The following is a 20,605-nucleotide window of genomic DNA, read 5'->3' as shown; positions in this document are numbered from 1 at the left end:
ACTCAAATATTGGAACCAGCTACTGATAATGCTACGCTGAAAATTTATGCTTCAGGAGTCGGTTTATACATGGTTTTATGAACATCTGGTCTTATCTCTAAATTAATAAAGGTGTCCAAAGCCCAAAGTACCTAAGAACTACCATATTATAATTGTCAATAAAGCAATATCAGATCATGTTTTGAATAAGTGAGATCCTTTCCTCATTCCACTCCAATAATAATTGGAGGAGAAGGCTTCAAAGTTGATTAAGTTCACAATGTTCACAATTAATATCAACTTTATTCGTTGAATCAATACCATCGGCAATTACATTCCAATAAAAATCATCGGTCAAATCAATTACTGAACTTTTGATCAAATGCTGGATTCAGTTTAAGCTACATTCGTCATGAACGCGTTCAATACATGCTGAAATATTAAATACCCACGTCAGTCAAATAACACGTTCCGAGGCTAACATATATGTATAGCAACGTTTGATATTTATTCTGACAAATGAAAACATTTTGCTCCAAGAACTTATTCTCTTATTCCTGATTTCACATAATCTGAGTCAATCTAAATTAATACATAAAGCACTCAAAAATGCACTAGAAATAAACTCTAAAACTTGAACCAACACCCAATAAACGCCCTCCAAAATAGGCAAAAACTACCCCCAAAACAGTTCCTGCAACAAGTCCATCAGCCATCTATCCAACGAAGGCCAGCATAATCAAACTCCTTGACTGTTTCCTGGCCGATCAGTTTGCCGATGACCTCTAGTAAGGGCATTCCAATTGATTCCGCTTCCTAAAATCGTTATCATATCTTGCCCGCTGGACACGGCGTGGACCCTGAAATCACTCTCTTACCCGGACCGGAAACGGAAAGCGAAATTGCGGTCCACGGACTTTCTCCCCTGGCACATTGCTATTGATTGGGACGATATCCTGTATCGATCGTTCCGCCAAACTGTCTTCTCCACCTTCCAAAAAAAGGTTGATCTTCACAGGTAAGCTGATACGACCTTCCAATTCCTATTCGAATATACTTTATCTAACCGGTTCGCAGTACCATCACGCTGACTATCAGCGACAGGCGACTTTTGCGTCTTGGTGGACGTTTCGAAGATACCACACTGGGCGCTGGTGTGCTTTTTGAGCTTTGTTTTATTAGCTCGCCGATCGACCGAACTTCAGGGCCACCCGGCTACAACTTTCAGAGCGGTGGTGGTACGAAGTTTCACCTGCAGACGACTGACTGAGGGTGAGGGTTTCGTTTCGCGTCGCAGCACTTCAAACTCACACACGCACAAGCTGCGATGTTGCGGTTTGTGCGTCACCTTGAGGGCCGGGTGGGGATTGAGAACGAATCGTCGAAGTACAATTCGCATGTAAAGGTGAACGCGTCGCTGTTTGCCATAGTTTCTTACCACTAACGCGAGAAACTCCCTTTGTATGGTGTAGTGTGTTCTGCCACATTCCCGCAACATCCGATCACGGTGTCGGTGGTGCGTGGTGTGCGCGGTGCGCGATCGTGCAAAGTCCGTCGTCAGTGAGGTTATCAACGTGCAGAACGTCAGTGCAGTGTGTCGAATTTCGCCCTAAATCTGTGCATACGTGCGTGTAGTGATTCCCAATTCCAAGCAGTATCCTCAGAATACCTCAACTTTTGAAGTTAAATCTAAACCCACTCCACCATGGGCTATCGTCGACGTCATCGAAGTCGCAGCCGGGATGACAGCCCGGAGCGTTCCAGCGGCTCAAGGTCAACGGAGGCGCTACAACAACACAACGTCACGGCCGGCGAAGGTGATCATGAAACATCAGGCCATCGGACGTCATCTTCACGTCATCATCACAGGAGCTCGCGTCATCATCAACACTCCGATCGACCTCGAAGACGTCGGGAACGACCAGAATGGTTGAAGATGATTCTCCGTGCCCAGCGTCAGTTCGTGTGGGCAATACTGATGACGGTGGGGCTGTGTTTCAAGCGCGGTGCTCAGTTGGTGAGCGATATGCTGCTGGGTGCTCCGGTAGCTGCACCGGTCGAAGGTCGTCCCCAAACGGGACCGAGTGGAATGGATCGTTCGGGATATGCTGCGGGAGGTGCTTCCAGCTCGACGGCAGTGGCAACCAGGGGCAGCAGTACGCTCGTAAGGTCTGCTTCTTTTGATGATCCAGCGACGGTGCCTAACAGGAGAGCGATCGTACCACCGGAAGATCTTGACTGATGTGTTTTAAAACCAGAAGAAGGTCCGCTTATAGCAAAGGTGTCGGAAACAGAAAGACTTGCCCTATACGTTAAAGACTCAATAATACGTAGCACTATTGAAGAAAGCAAATAGCTAACCTGAGCTTCAAAAACAGCATCTTTAAGTCGTTACTGCAGGTCAAGAGATTTATAAATCCCATAATGTGTTAGGCTTAGTATTGAACCAGACGTCATTATCTCTCTCCTTTTACCTCTGTGTTACCCTGAATAAACTGTTTTTGTGTTTAATGTATTAATGACTCATATGAAATCTTATTTCAAGGAGACAGGTGTAACATATTTTTAATCCTCAACCGATTTGTACGAAACGCCAGGCCGTATTAGTGACCAGAGAAACGCTTAACCTTGAGCCATTGGAATCGGCCAGTCGTGTGGCATCGGAATGAGGTTTGCTTGGAAAGGCAGATCTCGATGATGATGAAATACATTTTGTAAAGTTTCCAAAGCTTTCGGATCACGCTTGTTTATCCGTACAATGTCGACACGGTCCACTCAACCCTTATAGGAAAGCCTACGCGCTTGCTTTTAATTTCCACCGACCCCCGCGTTAAATTCTTCCACCGTAAGATTAATGCACTTTCGCTGTCCCATGCGAGCATGAAAGATCGTGTGTCAGCTGGCTCCTGACAAATATGTCTTAATAAGTGCACACGGGAAATGGGCGTCCACCGTTGAACTTATCGCTAACGCAGCCTCCCTCCCACTCCTTCCGTTTCTCACACATACGACAAAGTTATCACCCGAAACAGGTCCAACAGGCAATGTTATCGTGCGAATTGTAAAACACCGTGCAAAGGAATGTACGGCGGCGCTAAGCGTTGGACCAGCCAGGGCCAGTTCCTCTTAATTCAATAATTATCTCCGGTACATTTGATCGTTTGATTTATGTGCGTGTTTCATGTTGCGTTGCGACGATGGTACCGGTGGTGCAATCTCGTACTGTGAGTACTTGAGAGCCAAAACACATTAACACCAACTAACGAGATGTTGGCGCAATTGAAGTTTGACTTGTTGACGCATGGTTTCCTATCAATCTTGTCAACTCCGTGAAACTTGGAGCACATACGAGATCTCCCTTTTGCATGAGTGACAGGTTGAGTTACTGAAAGTGAAATTAAAATGAAAAAATAAACTCTGGACAGGAATAAATTTCTTCAAACATCATAACATTCACGTGAAAAATTGGCTTCTTTTAATCTGATTAAGATCTGATGATATCCAAGTAAACCTATATGATCATCGAAGCGTTTCGAGGTAAATGCTAAACCATTTTAGCAAGTTGGTCTACTTTTGAAAAGTTTTCTTTCGCTTAGCTTAAGCTGAAGAACAATGAGACCACATGCCAGCAATCTGCAGGTTATTCGGACTTTTCGTACACTTTCATACCGTTCGTTTCCTCTTTCTAGCTACACAATGACCACCTTGGTACTGTTTAATTAAACCACTTACGTTTATTCAAATCGTTTCCCATTCCCCAAAGGTGTGAATATCTGCCATCTCGAAACGTGCCATCTCATAAACGGCACCATAAAACCAATCCCTTTTATCGATTGTTTATTCCGCCACTCATTCTACACCGGGTACCATTTCAATACAATACTATCATCTCAATCCTACCGCAGTAAAAGCGGCGAAGGAAATCATTCAGCACAATAAGTAACTAAACGCTCGCGTGCGGAAAACCGGACCCCTTCGGTCGGATGAAAGAAATAGGTCAACGGGACGGTGTTGGGGCGCAACGAACCGAGATGCATCCGAAACGCAACCGTGGCAAGTTCAACGATCGCGTTGCCCTCCCGGCGGTGGTCACTCTCACTCTCGATTCCTTCCGCCGTATCAGGTCCACTGCAACCCGCGGGGCGACGGGAATTCGTTAAGGTGTTGAAAATACAAACGTTAGAAGCTCCACAGGGGGTGGGACGAGGGGAGCGATACGTGACCAATTGAGAAAAAATAAATAAATAAACCTAACAGCACGCGTTGTCCGATTTTTCATTAGTCCAGCTTCATGTGGGAAGGAGGGCGAAAATACACATAAAAACCGATTTAACATACCCCGCGCGACCGGACCTTCGAGAGGACATGCTGCTGTGAAGCTTGCGGTTGTCTCTTTGCCCCACCCCCCTCTTCCCTCCCGTAGCTCAGTACAAATGGTGTTTGAAGGAGAGAAATTTCAATTTGTCCCCTGCAATCCCATTTGCACCTCGAGATGGTGCAAATGAAGCAGCGTGCGTGTATGTGTACGTACGGGTAGTGACCGTTAGAGTAAAATATAGCCACAAGTGGCTTACAAATAAACTGTACATCGCCCAAAGGTTGTTGGCAGTGTTAAGAATAATATGTACAGTGATGGTCAAAAAAGAATTTATTTTTCAGTTATTTATTAAATTTATTACTTGTATGACTTTAATTTTAGGTTCTATTTGAATTTATGCAATTCCTTTTTTATTTGTAGCCTTGTTATTGGTTTTCTTAGTTTTTTTTTTCTTAATTTGTGTTTTTGTCTCCTTTTTGGTGAAACGACCTACACGGTCATGCCGATCTATACAAGCTTTCGAGATTTATTAAAGAAATCCTTGCTTAGAGAAGACGGTTGTAGTTAAGTCGTGCGAGCTGTCGACGATACCACAGAACCGTTGCAACCTTTAAAATTTTATATATGCCTATTTGCGAATAAATTATATCAACAAGTATACTAGTTTCACATACCCTAAATTATAAGGTTATTAAAATAAGAGAAAAGCTTTTAATAATTCAAAACATAGGTTGAAGAAGAAGCAGTCATATTCAAGTACTTTTTTGGACCATACAAACTACACTAAGAATTAAGCTAGAAACTGAAAACTAATGTTATTTCTATGCTTTATTTCAAAGAAGGCATGCGTATTTAGTGTTCTTTATTTTCAAGTTAACATATTTTTTTTTGTTTTTTTTAAAGAACTTAATTGTTGATTTGAAAATCTAACATCTAATTAAAACAGTCTAAAATATCAACTTTTTATTAATTTGAACAATAAAGTTCAATAATCGCTAGCAAAATGAGTAAATACCAAGCATATAAAATCCAATCGTACATTAATTGAGACTATTGAATAATTAATAATACTAAATTATAATTAAATAAATGGAACAAAAAAAATCACATCGTCAATGCAAACTTTCTTATCACTTCGTTTCATTGCTCCAACAGCAAAACACACGCCCCACACTATAGCTAACGAAAGGTTAGCGCAACCCAGCAAATGTCACGCCACATACGGTTGCAACCAGCAACATCTTTCGAACCTTCGTTATTTATTTTTCGCTGCAAGTTTCCCTTTTCATGTATGTGTATGTATGTTTCGATTTCCCTTTCAATGGCACTGCACTTCCTTGCCAGTGTCAACGCCAAGCGAGGATGATTGGGAAAAGTGTGACCCACGGGATCCGTTTTCACCCTGCTGCAGCACACACATGCTTCCCTCCGCCCAATCTTTGCCTCTTTGCCCGTCCCGCCAGAGCTTTTTAACGCAACAGCAATTAAGCGTACGATAGCCGCTTGTGGCACGATCCATCCCAAGCTCGCTCAATTGGGGAATTGGGCGGACAGCCGACTTACAACGAGGAAGGAAAAGGCCACCAAAATCATTGAAGCTTGCGGTGCCGACAAACGCAAACCTTCCAATATTCTTCCATCTCGACATCGGCCCTGGGGGACCATGGCAGTGAAATGATGGGCATCGTGACAGCGGTCCCATGTTCGCTGGGAGGACGCTTGATTGCATTAGATAAACAACGACGGGCAACCCTTTCTCCCCCATTTGGCACACGATCGCTCCGTGCAACGGGAGTCACGAATTAGACGTCGATGAAGACACGCCACTGAGCCACTGAGAAGGCGAAGGTGAAGAAGGGCATACCTGCACGTCTGGATAGTACAAGTTGCAGCTTATGTCAGCGTATGCGTACTGTGAGTTTAATGAATTTATTTCGCAAAGATTTCTACTACATTCGTTGTAAGAAAAGAAGCAAATGTCAAATCAGTAAATGGATTTTGCTTGGAAAGAAGCAACATGACATCCTACGAAATAAAATCTTCAACTTAATGGTGGAAAGCACGTAATGAAACTTTCATTAGATTTATGAGTTTATTCGGATCGCTTTATGGCGTGCAAAGTGGTGAAGCCATTAACAGCTGTTAGTGTCTATCGCGCTGACAATAAAACAATTAAATTGCAACTAGAGCTGTAAAACAGTGCAAAACCACTAAATGAAATAAATTATAGTATAAAACATATGAATGAAAGGAAAATAAAAATAACTGTTATAACTAATTCAAGTGAATTAGCACAAGTAAACAATCAACAACAATAAAAGCTTCATGTTTAAAAAATAGGATAACAAATAATTTTATACAATACTTTATTATTATAAAATTATATTATATTAAATCATATCATAATTATTAAATATAATAATAATGTGTGTAAAAAACATTATTATTCAACAAGATAATTATAAAATAGTAAAAAGTCCAAATTATAAATATAGAAAGTATAAAATAAGATATGAAAAAGGTATTTCAATTTGATGTGATGAAAAAGATGTAAATCAAATATTTCAAATAAAAAAAAGCGTTCTAATGGCCTTCTGTGACACGTTAACTAGCAATTTTCCCTCGCTCCCGGTAAAGTTCGTATACCATCTGAGCTACCCATATGCTACCTAGCTCCCCATTTGACTGGGCTAAAGTTAAACATTCATCCGTTCCAGAAAAAGGACGGAAGACAGTTCCGATCGCACACCCGTCAATGTTTGCAATCGGGCAATCGGGAGTCTTCCCTAGCCTTTACCTTTGCTTGCGCCTGCTCGAAGGCATCCAGTTGACCTAATCGATGATCGAACGACAGAAAAACATCCTCCCTTTCAGGAAAATCGCATAGTGCTCAAGAGTCATCTACCGTCGTTCCTTCCCAGCCGAAATGCAAACGCGTGCTAAAGTGAAAGTGAAACTGCCGTCCAGCCCCATCAGCGAAATGGCGTGCGAAGGGACTGCCTTTTTGGCTCAGAGGAACACTCACGACGTTTCCTTCACAGCGCTGGGTAAGAAAAGTGAATCTGATCGGAACCCTGTGCTTGTGGCGTCTAATGAGAGGTCTCGGCTGGAGAACGGAGGGCGCATCAGATGAAAATTGGTTTGGAAAGGTGCGCATCACTGCTTGCGTTCCTCGCGTGAACCCGTGTGAGGACCATGATGCCATTGTAATAATCGTTCGATCGTTTCGTTCGATCGTTCGTTCGTTCGTTCGGGTCCAATCAATTTAGGGAATAACCTTTGCGGAAGGTCCGAGAACCGCTGGGGAGGGCCTTAAAAACAAAACGCTCACGCTATAAAATACAGGAAATTTCACCAAAGTAATTCCATCTCCATAGCTACGGTGCATAACAAAAGCTTTCCCCATGTGCCTGTGCGTCTCCTTTGAGTGTGTGTGTGTGTTTTTGTAGCAAATATATGAAACCAAATCGAAATCATACAGGAAAGCAAAGCAATCAGCACCAGGGAAAGCGTTGACTTATTTAAATCATGGACAAATTTATCCTTCCTTAGAAAATAGTACAGGAAACGGACATATTTTAAAACCAATTTGGAGTGATCGAACGGTAAAGCAAGGGTGTCAAACTTCAAATGGGATTGGATGATTTGACATTTTATTTATATTTTTATTTTATTTTATTTTCAAATATCTTTATTTTATCTTAATAATTGAATAATATATTAAGGACCGTTAAACCATAAAATATTAAGGACCATAAAATATTTAAGGACTGCTAAAAACATTTTTATTTTAATCGTCATTTAAAGTGAAGGGTTTCATGATAATTTTTCATTGACTACTTCTAGATATATGTTTGTATCTTTTAGCTTGAAAAAGTCAAAAAAATTATCGATTAATTTAGAAAAACCAACATAATTTTGTTTATTTTTTTAAGTTACGAGAATCTGTTTTAAAAGCAAATGCAGCATTTTCTTCCATTTGGATCTTGAAATAAACAATCACATTCATAATTTTTCAAATGAACTTATAAACAAAAAGGTTTCATCTATGCTTAAGAAGATCGCTCATGAATCCGCCAGTCTGCTTTGTATCTTCGTATCTTATCATTACCGTTAACCATCTGTGATTTAATGCATTTTACCGCTTATAAATCCTAATCCCCTGCTTTCCATTTAATTATTGCATCTATTAATCGCAAAAGCCTTGGAACTACAACATTTTGAATCTTGCACGCACACATTGCCATTAAAATTAAGATATCCCTGCAAATCCAAACCCAATCGTCTCGAATCCCAATTTGCATACAAATGCCACCCGCCAGTAATGATGACGAGGGGTTTCCCGTCTTCTTTTTGTTCCTTTGCGGGAAGCACAAATTTATCTATTTCAGCTTTTCCTAATCGTTAAAAAAATAGTTTCACGATAACCAAAACCAAGCAAAATCAAAAAAGGCCTTCCCCAAGTCCGCCTGCATGTCGTTATCGAAAGCTCTCGCACGATCGTACCCCGAAGCTTCCGGTCGTTTGGCGGGATCGTCTGCTCGGCTCGGTGCTACTCATCATACGTCCGAACAAGGATGAATGACGATTTTGAAGTCCAAAAAACGACCGACGACGGCACGATTGTGAGGACCGGAGGATGCTGTGCGCCGGCTTACGTTACGGCCATGTCAATTAATTCACTTATCGCCCGGTTAATCTTAATTGACGTTTCGACACCTTACCGCGCACGATTAATCTGGAACCCCTGGAATCCCCCTTTAGCGATAGACGCTTTCCTTTGCGAGTTTGTTAATGTCTGGCGAGGAATAAAATTACCCTTCTTTGCATGATTCTTCGTAACCATTTCCTTTTGTTTTTCGGCAAAGTATGGGATAAGGAGGGTGGAAAGGTAGCTTAAGCGTGGTGCAGTGAAAATAAATCGATTTTTTAATAGCTTCTGCTGCAGGGGATGCTGTTTTTGTTTTGTTTTTGCTTTATTCGCTAGTGTTTGGTCCATTCCAATTTTGTGGAACCCTTCCTCCTTTCTATCGAAAAGCGAATTATAGAAACGTAGGCAAATGGTAGCAAATAAAAACAAGATCCGCAAAGGCAAACGCTCGCGCACGCTCTCACACACGCGTACAAATTCATTTTTAACAAGCAATCGAAAACGAAAACGTAACCGCTCGTAATAGGTGAAATTGGGAAATTTATGATAAGACCAGCATCGTCGCGCCGCTCCTCCCATCGTGCCAAACGGTCAACGCATTTTGGTTAGAGATTAGGACGGGTTTTTTTTTTGTTTTGTTTTGTTGACCGCCAGATTGATGATGAACGAGTCTGAACTGGATAGATAAAAGGGAAAATAAGTCGAAATGATGCGAGCGGTACGTAAGCGCCATAAATGGCGTTTTAATTTATGCCAAATACTGCAATAAATCGTTAAGGATGCAGTTTTTACTTAAACTGGTCGATAGTTTTTGGGCTTAAAAGGTAAAATGGTATAAATTGTGTTAAAAATACATACGCAAAAATGTCATACTGAAGCTTTTAACGATTTGTTGACTTACAATCAATCTTATCACAATTTTGTAATTAAGAAATAAATATTTATGCTCCAATTAATTTAATTTCATTACTTCAATAACGATGGCGGAAACTGTTCAACAATTACTTGTACAGTAAAGGCACAAACTATTAAAGTGAAGCTCCTTTATCGTACGCAGCCAGCTACAACGAGCCATTTCACCGGAAGGTGTAAAAATTTGGGCAAACTGTTTAATTCGCCGCAAACAAACCACCAACTGACAGCACCAGCGATTGTACATTGGTTGCGGTATGTGGTGCGCGCATAAAACTGTCGCTCGCTGCAAAAGGGGAGCAAAATTAACTGAACCGCACCACCGGGTTGAATTGGTTACTGGGGCACACATTTTCTCGTTTTTCGATTATCAGCAATTTTATGATTAACTTTCAACTTCGTCCCATTACCACCCAACCGGATGCAGGCCGAGTAAAAAAAAATACATAAAGGTTGACTATCTCCAAGATCACCCCAATGTGCAATGTGCGCTGTCATTTTCATTTCCGAGACAACACGGGACAGCACGAGAATGGGGCGATGGAGAAAAAAAGTCAAACTTCCGAAAACAAAAACGAAAAACTAAAAACAAAAAAGACAGTAATACACTTTGACATCTGCGGGAGCAATTTTCCATTTCTTTGGTCGGTCGTGGCAACGGGAGCATGAAGTGCAATGTTTCAGCTTGCTGCAGCTGAACCCATGACCATCTGGCTGCACACTTTCTCCGAAGTGGGTCACATCGGGAAGACAAACTGTTCCGTAGAATTTGATTTCGGCGATTCTGATACTACTCCGGCGCAGAAACGATGAAAGTGTTTATGTTGTGGAATGTTCCATTGGTTCTCTTTTGGCACAAAGAAAGTAATTGTTCGTAGGTTCGTTAATTGAAATGCTTAAGATCGAGTTAAGAGACGAATTTTGTGCAGCTCTTTCATTTGCATTTAAATTAAATTCTTAAACACTTTCCTTCGTTTGTGTTGAAAGAAAGGGTTCGCTTCATTGAAAATTCGTTTAACTTTGCTTTAACTGATCTCTCCAGATGTTATCGTAAATTTTTCTGAACTGTTGTTGCTCTGTGTGATTAATTGCTCATGCAACGCCCTTTTTGGTATTTGATGTAATTCTTTTTTCGTTTTGATCGAATAATTTTGATAACATCGTAACATACATTATTTAATATTTTTTACACAATCACAAACCTTTCTTGGCTCATTAATCTCTTCTACTTACCAATCACACCAATCGTCTGCACAGTAAACCACAGTCTTCCGCAGAGGATCGCTATGAAAAGTGAAACTTACTTCCCCCGTTCGACTCTCCCGAAGAAAAACCCTACGCTTCCCACATCACACATCCATAAACCGCTCGTGCAGATCCCTCCCTCTTCCATTCTACACACGTCCTGCTCGCCACCGGATCAGCTGTCGAACGGCGCACCAGACTCGGGAGGCCATTGAACTTGCTGGCTGCGAAAGTGTTCAATAAATGGGCAACTATCCCTCGACGGACCTTTTCCCCGTGTGGTTAAATTCCCGCATCCGAGTTGGTTAGTTCGAAGTCTCGTGCCACGTTCCTAACATGGTCAGGCCCAGACACGCACTAGAACTTTCGATGTCGTGTGGCCGAGCACCGATGGCGCCCCAGGAGTAGACTTCAATACGCGGACTTCGTTAACCCTTGCTTAGAAGAGGTATAATATGGGTTTATTCAAGGCAATAGACTTTATTTTACAAGATCAGTTTCATCTATATTTTCCTTTTTTAATTTTTTTTAGAGGGATTGGTTGAAAAAATATATTTTGCTTGTATCAAATTTAGAAAGAGCAACATAAAAAGCAATTTTGAAAACCTAAACATAGCACCAAAAGGTTTATTGAAGCTCTATTAAAGCAATCGTTAAGCATTACAATCTCCTTCTGCCCTCCAAAAAAGGCTGAAAATGCCAACATTTCCAGCTTCCCTGTTGTTGGACTTTTTTTCTCGTTTTCCACTCCGCTCCGGTGACCTCGTGCACGCACCAAACCACGATTTAAATTATGGCAAGTTTCGTTCGTTTAAAAACGCAATTAGTAGTTGCTGCTGCTGCCGACCTGCCCTCCTGTACTCACTCACGAACGTTCGAGCACGCCACCGCCTTTGGTTCCCGGTCGGGAAGGAATTATCAAACGCTGATCATCATTCGGTCCGATCGTCGTTACGCTCAGCATAATGTCCGCACCGGCTTGTAGGCTGTAGCATAATATGACAGGACAGGGAAAGTTGTCGTTGGCGCAGTCAGGCTTTTCGTCTGTTTAGACTTTCGTCCATATTTGCTGTTGCTGCTGGGGCTGCTGGTGCTGATGCTATTCGTTTGTTTGTCTGTTTGTCTGATGATTTCGTTAGCTGCGTTTCGAACCCTCTCCCACCCTATCGCTTACAGAACATGGAAAGCTGAATTAATGCAAGATAACCAGCCCGGTTAATAGTTGTTTACCGTGCGCCCGGACTGGACGGACTGGATCGCGATGGCCTGGATCTAATGCTGCAAGCGCAGACACGCAGCTATTTTCCCTCCCGTCCGAGCCCCGTAGATTCATAAATCATCTTCCCGGGCACACAAAAGCATCCGCGAGGCGGAAATGCAAGATATCTTTGTTGTATCGACACGGCGGCACATAATGGTGCCGTAAGCCATGAACCACCGGGCCCGTCCTCAACCTAATCCGGGCACATCTTTCGGCTAACGGTGTACTGTCACGCTCTGGGAGCCTTCCGTTTCGGCAACAGCGTCTGTTGCAGTTGTCATTTGGATGCAGAGGGCTTTTATTGTGTGTCGCGGAAAAGTGTGATATTTAAGCGTGAATGCAATTTTTCTAGATGCTGTCGATCGGACAGGAAAGATAAGAGGGAGAAATGTATTCGCCGGTGAAAAATTTCTTTACATTCCGGGGAATCTTCACACTGTTATTAATGAATTTGTACTGCAAATGTTGCCAAAGACACTGTGAATGCATCCTAGACGGAAAAAACAGAACTATGGATGCAATTTGTAGTGGTACAGATATGACGAATTAGAAATGACAAGAAGGTAAAGTAATCCATGTTTTAAAATAACCTTTCCAAGCATAATCTCTAACCAATAATCCCAAACCTGAAATTGATTCACAAATTTTTAAACACAAAAATTTTTGAACAAACAATAATTTTACGATTGTTCTGTTGTACCTATAATTGTATAATTGGTGTCTGTAGTTGTTGCATAATGCTATAGTTGAGCCAATGAAATATAATTTAAAAAAAGACTAATTACATCAGAAATGTAACTAGTTTTAATCCTTAAGTTTGCTTTGAATATGCAAGACTACTGATAAAGTGTTAATATTCTGCATAATTTAATACAATATATAAAGAACTGAAATATGACCTTCAAACATTTATTTTGCTTTATTTGTTAAGTGATTTTTTGAATTTCTCGTGATTATAAATCAAAATAAAATCATTGATCTATATATAAGTGAATTTATTTCAAAAAATTATTTAATTTATGTAAAAAAATTATGTAAACAATTTATGTATTTAAAAAATCCTTGTAGGTTAACTACAACTGATTGTTTTACCTGATATTATCAGTAGTACTTCTACGTGATAATGTATATTTTTTGTACGGCACTACGGTTTTTTTATTCAGTAGGGACGGCTTGGCACTACGGTTAAAAAGGAAACAAAGATGTCTGAACCATTTGTGTGGATACAACGTTGTTATTAGTAATTGTTTCTCAAAATACGATATTTTAGCTTTTTGGTCATTAAAAACTTGTATAAGACCTAACATTTGTTTATGAAATAAAATAAAATCCAGTAGAATGTTGATACATTAAAAAACATTCAGCTGCTACTGAATAAAATCATTAATCTTTTTTTTTGGTTAAACTAAATCTTTTAAGAATTACTGCATTGAAATTTTAAATACTTTGTCAAAAGTCAGAAAACATGTCTATTCAAGAAATATATCTAATATCTAATCTATTTTAAGTTTTCGAAAGGATAATGTCTTATTGCACCAAAACCTCTAATAATGGGGCCCTTCACGATAGTAGTCAGTTTTTTGTATGGAGTTTGACAGTTGGAGGCTGAAATCATGTAAACACTCCATACAAAATCACACAAAAAACTAGCCTGCAATTTTCAGTCTAGATTATTCTAGCCTAAAAGCTAGAATTAGATTCGAGTAACTGTTCGAAAACACGGTGTTGTTTACATTTACCCCAAGGTGCATTACATAGATCACGTGGTGGAATCTAGAATCAAAGTGTATGTAGTCCAGGTGGTCTCATAGTATGTTTTTTTATAACCAAATTTGAATATCACTTTTTGACAGAATGGGTGAAAACTTTCGCCCGAAAAAGCTTTCTGGAGGAGCTTTCTGGAGGCAACTTGTTCTGGAGGAACAAGTCTTTCTGGACGAATACACAAAACACTGTTAAAATCTTCATTCAGAAGCAGAAGCGATAAAAATCAGCCTTCTAAATTCATACTCCTTGGGATAAGCACACCTGTATATTATACTCACTTAGATAGCTGCTCGAAAACTGCTATACAATGCAAACAGCTGACAGGCTGACATTTCAGCCAACGAACTTACAACGGAAAGGGCCCCAATATTGAAGATGGTGATTTTGCCTATGCTTACTTTTTTGCCTTTTGTTTAAATTTCTGATGCTTCTGACTTCTAACCGTTGGTTTAGTAGCTCAAGCTATCAGTTGATGTGTCTTATTCCAAACATAAGATTGTTTTATTAATTTTATTATAATGTATTTTTTTATTATTTTTATTAGTTTATTATTACGTATGCCGTATTTTCAGCCCAATAATGGTGATTTATATTGATCTACAGCAAGGTATTTCCTCCTTGTCATTAGATTATTTTAAAGTTAAAGTTAAAAATGAGTAAAAATATAAATTTAACTGAAATGGTAATATTACCACATATATTTGGAGTTTAATTTAATTTAATTTAATTTTTTCATGTTTAGCAGCATTAAAATATCAATTACAATAAATGGAGATCGACCAAAGACCAAAGGCGAAATTACAAATATATCTTATTATTGTCTATCAAAATTCTTAACTCTGCTTGCAAGGCTCAACTAGGATGTTTTTACGCTAATGCAGAAGTTTTTAAAAATACTAGAATACAAATTAGGCTTCAATGGACTTTAAACTATTGCAAAAAATACATGAAAATCGAGAATTATACGAATACTAAAAGAGTTTGCTAAAGAGGAAGTCAAGCAGTATGCGTTGTCTCATGAAGAAGATATATTTGCGTTTATTTTATAAGATCAACTCGTGATTCTCAAAATACTTTATATAAGCTTAATTTAACATAATTCTTTTAATTGTATTATCAATTTCAAACGCATCTGAAGATAGCTGTTAATTATGCTGCCTTGCAGGATATCTTACACTTTTAGAAACATCTCCAGAGAGTTAAAAATCAGTGAAACAAAACATAAAATGCTAGAACCCACACTACCATTTTGACCACCACCTAAAACGCCTTCGGTCCAGTGTGCGAAAACGCAAAAAATACACACACAAAACGCAAAACACCCACACGCACGGAGCGCCAGTGTGGAGTGCAAAAGAGACAGACAGAGAGAGAGAGAGAGAAAGAAAATAACCTTTTTCCAGCCCCCCAAAAGCGAACAACCGACCGTGAGAGTGCGCTGCAATGCTGCTGCAATCTCAGCTGCACTTGCATCCGGTGTGCACTGGTCCATCCGTCCTCAGCTCACACTTTCTCCCATCGGCGGCACATGGACTCCAACTCGAAACTCTCCCGGTGACCGTGCACAATCTCATCAGCTCTCCCATTTCTCCACCTTTCTTCGTGTTCGGCGTTCGGTTCGTTCGACATCACTCGGCGGAATCGGGAGTTGAGTTGAGGGTTTTTGCTCTTCACTAACCCCTTCATCCCCTACATTCGGCGAGAGGATGAGAGCGCTCCAGATGGAGTGGAGCGTCACGATCGTTCGCTTTTCCTCGCGCCACTCTCAATCGAAGATCACGCCAGAGAAAAGTGCAACCCCTAAATCCTCTTTTTCCCGAAGCATCGGCCACAAAACAGGGGAAGGCCAAGAGCTGGAGATGTTACGCTTCGGGCTGAGAACGTCGGAGAGCGTTCGGTCGGGCCGGCTCACAGAGAGTGTGTAGCGAAGCCCCACGAACGGTGTCGGTGAGCGAACTCCTCCTGGGAGGCTGCACGCCGCTACCGTTTTGCGCCTCTTCCGGCACCAGCGAGGGAGAGGAAAGAAAGATGTGAAAAGCAAACAAAAGCAAACTCACCCCCCTCGTCCGGGACTGTTCGGACCGGGGGAGGGAGCTGGAGTGCCGGTGGCCGATTGCGCTCGCGGTCGCTGCGCCCGCGTTCGCGGCGGTCGTGGCTTTCTCTATAAATTCCGTAAGCCTTGGCATTGAAAATTCATTCTCGATTTATTTCTCCTTGGACTTGGACCAGTTTCTTCCAAACTCACCCCGAACCCCAGTTGGTGGAGCCGTTCGGAGTGCGCCGTGTGCAGTGTCTGTGTATACCTTCCCGACCGACCGAGTGCGCTTCAGTTTGTTGCCTTTTCCCGACCGCCAGTGACGGTGACTGCGAGTGCGAGTGCAAAGCCCCGCCACGAGTATTGGCCCTACACTGGTGTGTGCGAGCGCACGTGAAAGAGGTGCGTTTGGGTGGTTCGATTGTTTTGCGGTGAACGGATTTTCGTGCGTGATTTTGAGTGTTTTTGTTGAATGAAAGTTTCAGCGGACAAACTGAATGAAGTGTATAATTGGTGACAATGACTTAAACCCGTGCGAAAGAGTGCAAAATTGAAGCAAATGGATTCAAATTTGAGTACCTTCGGAAAGTGATTGCTATGGACAACAGTGAAAGACACAACTAGTTATTGCACAACCTAATTAGACTCTGTCATTGGACTTAATCAACGTTTTAAAACAGATTGTGTTAAATAGCTGGGAAAGGATTTGGTGGTTGCTAACAGTTCGTTTACATTCCTTTCTCTCTTTCGAATCAAGGTTTAGCTCTTTTTTTATTTTTAAACTCACTTAAAACAGAACTCCACTTGTCCAGACACAGAATTGTCGCTTGACCCTTTCCGTTATCGTTCTCATCTCAGAGACCGACCACGTACTCGAACCACACAACAAAAATACTACCAATTGTGCCAGTGAATGGACTGTGTTCGGCGACGGCAGAGGCGTTTCGCGATCGTTTCGTAGGTGTTTGGGCCCGACAAAGCGACTCGAAACTCAATTAAATGATAAAAGTGGCCAGAACCTGCTCTGCTTGCTGCACATTCCCTCTGCTGCTGGACCAGCGATCGTCATATTCTTTCGCCGATCGGAGACACATATACGAAAAATCGTTATCTTCGTTACGTTTGGCGATCGTTGCTGAGCCAAATAACAAAAAAAACGAACTGGATGGATTAATTAAGATGCACCGGAAGCCGGGCGACGGTGGTAGACGCATCGTTGCAAATTGCAAGGAACACACACACAAAACCAAAAAAAAAACAAGAAGGAACGTCTTGTCTTCTCGACTCAACACTCTTTGAGTGGGTTTTGGTTACGTTTGCAGAAAGCACTGCCGTGTCGTGATAATCAACGAAAATTTGTCATCCGTCCATGATGATGACAGGGTTGATTCCGTTTATTTCTTCTATTATGCTGTTTACTTGTTTTTCTCTGCTGTGATTTATCGCTGTCATACAGAGAGCAAAACGTTCATTATTTTTCATTTCGAATGATTGCTTTAAAATGAGCTATGTTTTAATTTTTGTGATTTTGTTTTGTCTTCAATAATTACTGAAGAATGGATTTTATTTGTGGGTTATACCTTATTTTAGGAGTTCAAAAAATGTAAATGCCTGAAACAAGTACTAATAAGTATTTCTAAAAAATTGTCTAATGAACTTTCGTTACGAGCTCATCATAAATCATCATTTAATTTCAACATTTGTTATCTTTTATTCTCTGTTATGGTTTCAGACTATTTTAGTATAAACATTTTGTGACAGTGAAACAAGAAAAAAAGAAAACACTGAAAAGACGACCTACAAAAAAACTATTCAGAGTGCATCGTGTGCATCCCCGCGAGTGAAACAGACCGCGAACGGTGTGTTTTTGTTGCGAAAAAAAGAAGCAAAACTCAAGTGCAGTGAAAACAGTTGCAACATTCTTGCAACCATTCGGAAAAAACGGTACATTCTGTGAGTGTGTTTGTGTGAGTGTGTGAGACTAATCGGAGCTCAACCATGTGGAAGCTGGTGACGCTGTTGGCGGTGCTGTTCGCGTTCGAGGCCAGTTTTGCAAAAGGTAAGGCATGGTGGCGCACGATCATTTGCAGTGAATTTATTTAAATTATTAATTTGACATGACAAAAACGGCACCGAGGGTGTACCGAGTGTGGTTATTCTTTTCCTTTTCCCCCCGTTCCTATTCAAATCATGCACGCCTCACCCGGGAAGGGAACGTTCTAGCGAGCGAGAGACTTCTTTGTTTAATTATTACTTCCCCCTGTTGGGCCGGCACGTTGCCCGAAGGACACGTGTCCACTTGGAGCACTTCATTCGCCGGCGCCCGAAGTGGGCCCTTTTAATTGAGGTCATCGTCAGGTTTTTGGTCAGTAATTAAAACTTCGACCAGGGCGAATGCTTTTTTCCCCTCACACACAAAAAAAAAAACCAACCAGACACCCATGCTTACCCAAGCGTTCATTCCACAAATAAACAGAACGAGCACACACACACACGCCAAAACCCCGAGAACAGCTCCACTTCAGCCCAGTGCTACGATTTTGATTGAAGGGTTTTCTGATTCGCAATTCATCCCTTCCTCCTTCTCCTCCTCCTCCTTCTCACCATCCCAAAACAACGTTTCATTCCGACGTCCATCTCGGTTCGGTACAGCCTGGGACGCGCACCGGCTGGTAAGATACCGGCACCGGTTTGCAAAATGCCGGCTTCCGGCCGGGACCGGATCCGTTGTCGTCGTCGTCGTCGTCATCGTCCTTCTTCTGCCGATGAGAACGGAGCCGGCTGACGAATGTTTCGCAAGGTCCTGTGTGGCGCGTGTGTTTTGCGCGGTTTCCATACGCATTCGTTGCTTTTATTGCGCGTTCTCCCGTGCCTAGGCAACAGGGTGAATGGCGGTATTTGCTTGCGAGCCAGTGAACTTTTGAACATTACTTTAATCGAAAGGTTGTTTCGAATTTTGATTGTTTTTATCTTTTTTCTGTTGCTTTAAACATGCGTAGAACATAAATTTCTAATTATATTAAATTCTCGTTTCAAGTTTTTAGGGGAATCGAACAAAAGATATAAAGAAGATAATAAATATTTTGAATAATAAAGAAAATTATTTTAGTTGGGACGGAGAACTTTCTCTTGATTAATGTTCAAAAATGGAATATGCGCAAATTTTCCACATTTTTAGAAATAATTACATTGAAATTGCTACATTAATTTTAAATTTCAATTTAAATCCTATAAAAATCGGTTTCTAAGCTTAGAAATTAGGGGTTTCTTACACAAATTCAAAAAAAAACAAATATAACCTACAAAAACCTTTTTTTCTTCTAAAAATATATCAATGAATCATTACAAAAAATCTACCTTGCTATTTTAACATTTATGACACACTCTAGCGCAACGGTGCAGCCGAAGAAGTAATCTACAATCGTGGCGTATTTCTCTTCCACATCGTCAACCACAATTTCACTGCTCATTCGAATTGCTCTAAAATGTGCCCCCCCCTGCTTCTCCTACCACTCCCTCCCCCTGCAAGGAGCAGTGGAAAAAGAACTGACAAGAAAAAACTGACAGAAACTAACAAAAATGATGCCCGAGTGAGCTGCAATGGAAGCAAAAAAAATAACCCCCACTCATGACTCTTTCATCCCGCTTCCCTCTCTACTACCAACACACGAAAAAACTGCAATCCAGCGCATAAACGACCGGATGAACCTAAACGCACCTCCCCCAAAACAACCGTTTCCCTGCCTCACCACCTTTGCTTTTGGGGGCAAGAAAAAGGCGCAGGAGAAAGCATCACGGCAGGATTGGTGTTTGTGTGTGCATGTTTTTTTTTCTTTCCGTGTCTGTATTTTTGCTGTTGTTTTGCTCCGAGCCTTCTCCCAAGCCCCCCTACCCTCGATTTACCCTTTCCATCCCATGCTTTACTTAACGGTTGCACATGCGGATGAATTTCACTTTCCATTTCACGGTTCCCTTGCAGCGAGAACGCGCACAACCCACAGGGCTCGACGTTTATGCTTCCCGTCCCAGGGCGGTTTTCCAATCCACACCCATTGCACACGGTACACCTCCTTTCCGGCAGGCGGGTGCGATGCTGCTCCCGGCAGTCCTCCCTGCCTACCGGATGCTACCACAAACAGTGGGTCCATGTAGTTCTCGTTAGTTTGTTTTTTTTCTTCTCCTTCTTCCACTGCTCGCCCTCCAAGTCGATGGCTGTCTGACCTCGGTGCGCTTTAATGTGGGCAGCATAAGCATATATTTACTTTAACGCTCATTTCGCCCATCCCGAGCCGCTCGAAAGCTCATTTTCTCCAGTGAAGCAAGGTTCCTAACGAATGGGAAAGGGAAAACACAGAGATTTCTGAAACAGATCAGACAAGATCGGTCCCGACAGTGGGGTGTACTTGTTGACCTTTTACTGCTGGACCTGCACGCTGG

At 41.5% G+C, this 20,605-nt stretch overlaps 1 protein-coding gene across 2 annotated transcripts in view; it reads left to right on the top strand.

Annotated features, from left to right (window-relative positions):
• The first annotated feature begins 16,335 nt into the window (after positions 1–16,335).
• The window catches only part of LOC120896164 (agrin), a 48,411-nt gene continuing 44,141 nt past the window's right edge, over positions 16,336–20,605 (top strand). The window contains exons 1-2 of one of the 2 annotated variants that reach the window (XM_040300098.1): positions 16,336–16,570; positions 17,901–18,227. In XM_040300098.1, coding sequence (XP_040156032.1) covers positions 18,167–18,227 — 61 coding nt within the window. In that variant the 5' untranslated portion in view covers positions 16,336–16,570; positions 17,901–18,166. Of the gene's footprint in view, positions 16,614–17,900; positions 18,228–20,605 lie in introns of both variants that reach the window. The other variant, XM_040300099.1, reaches the window with a different exon arrangement.

Source organism: Anopheles arabiensis, chromosome 2 (assembly GCF_016920715.1).
Source record: "Anopheles arabiensis isolate DONGOLA chromosome 2, AaraD3, whole genome shotgun sequence".
Classification (NCBI taxonomy): domain Eukaryota; kingdom Metazoa; phylum Arthropoda; class Insecta; order Diptera; family Culicidae; genus Anopheles; species Anopheles arabiensis.
The sequence above is the reverse complement of the archived record's forward strand: the minus strand, read 5'-3'. Positions and strand labels throughout refer to the sequence as shown.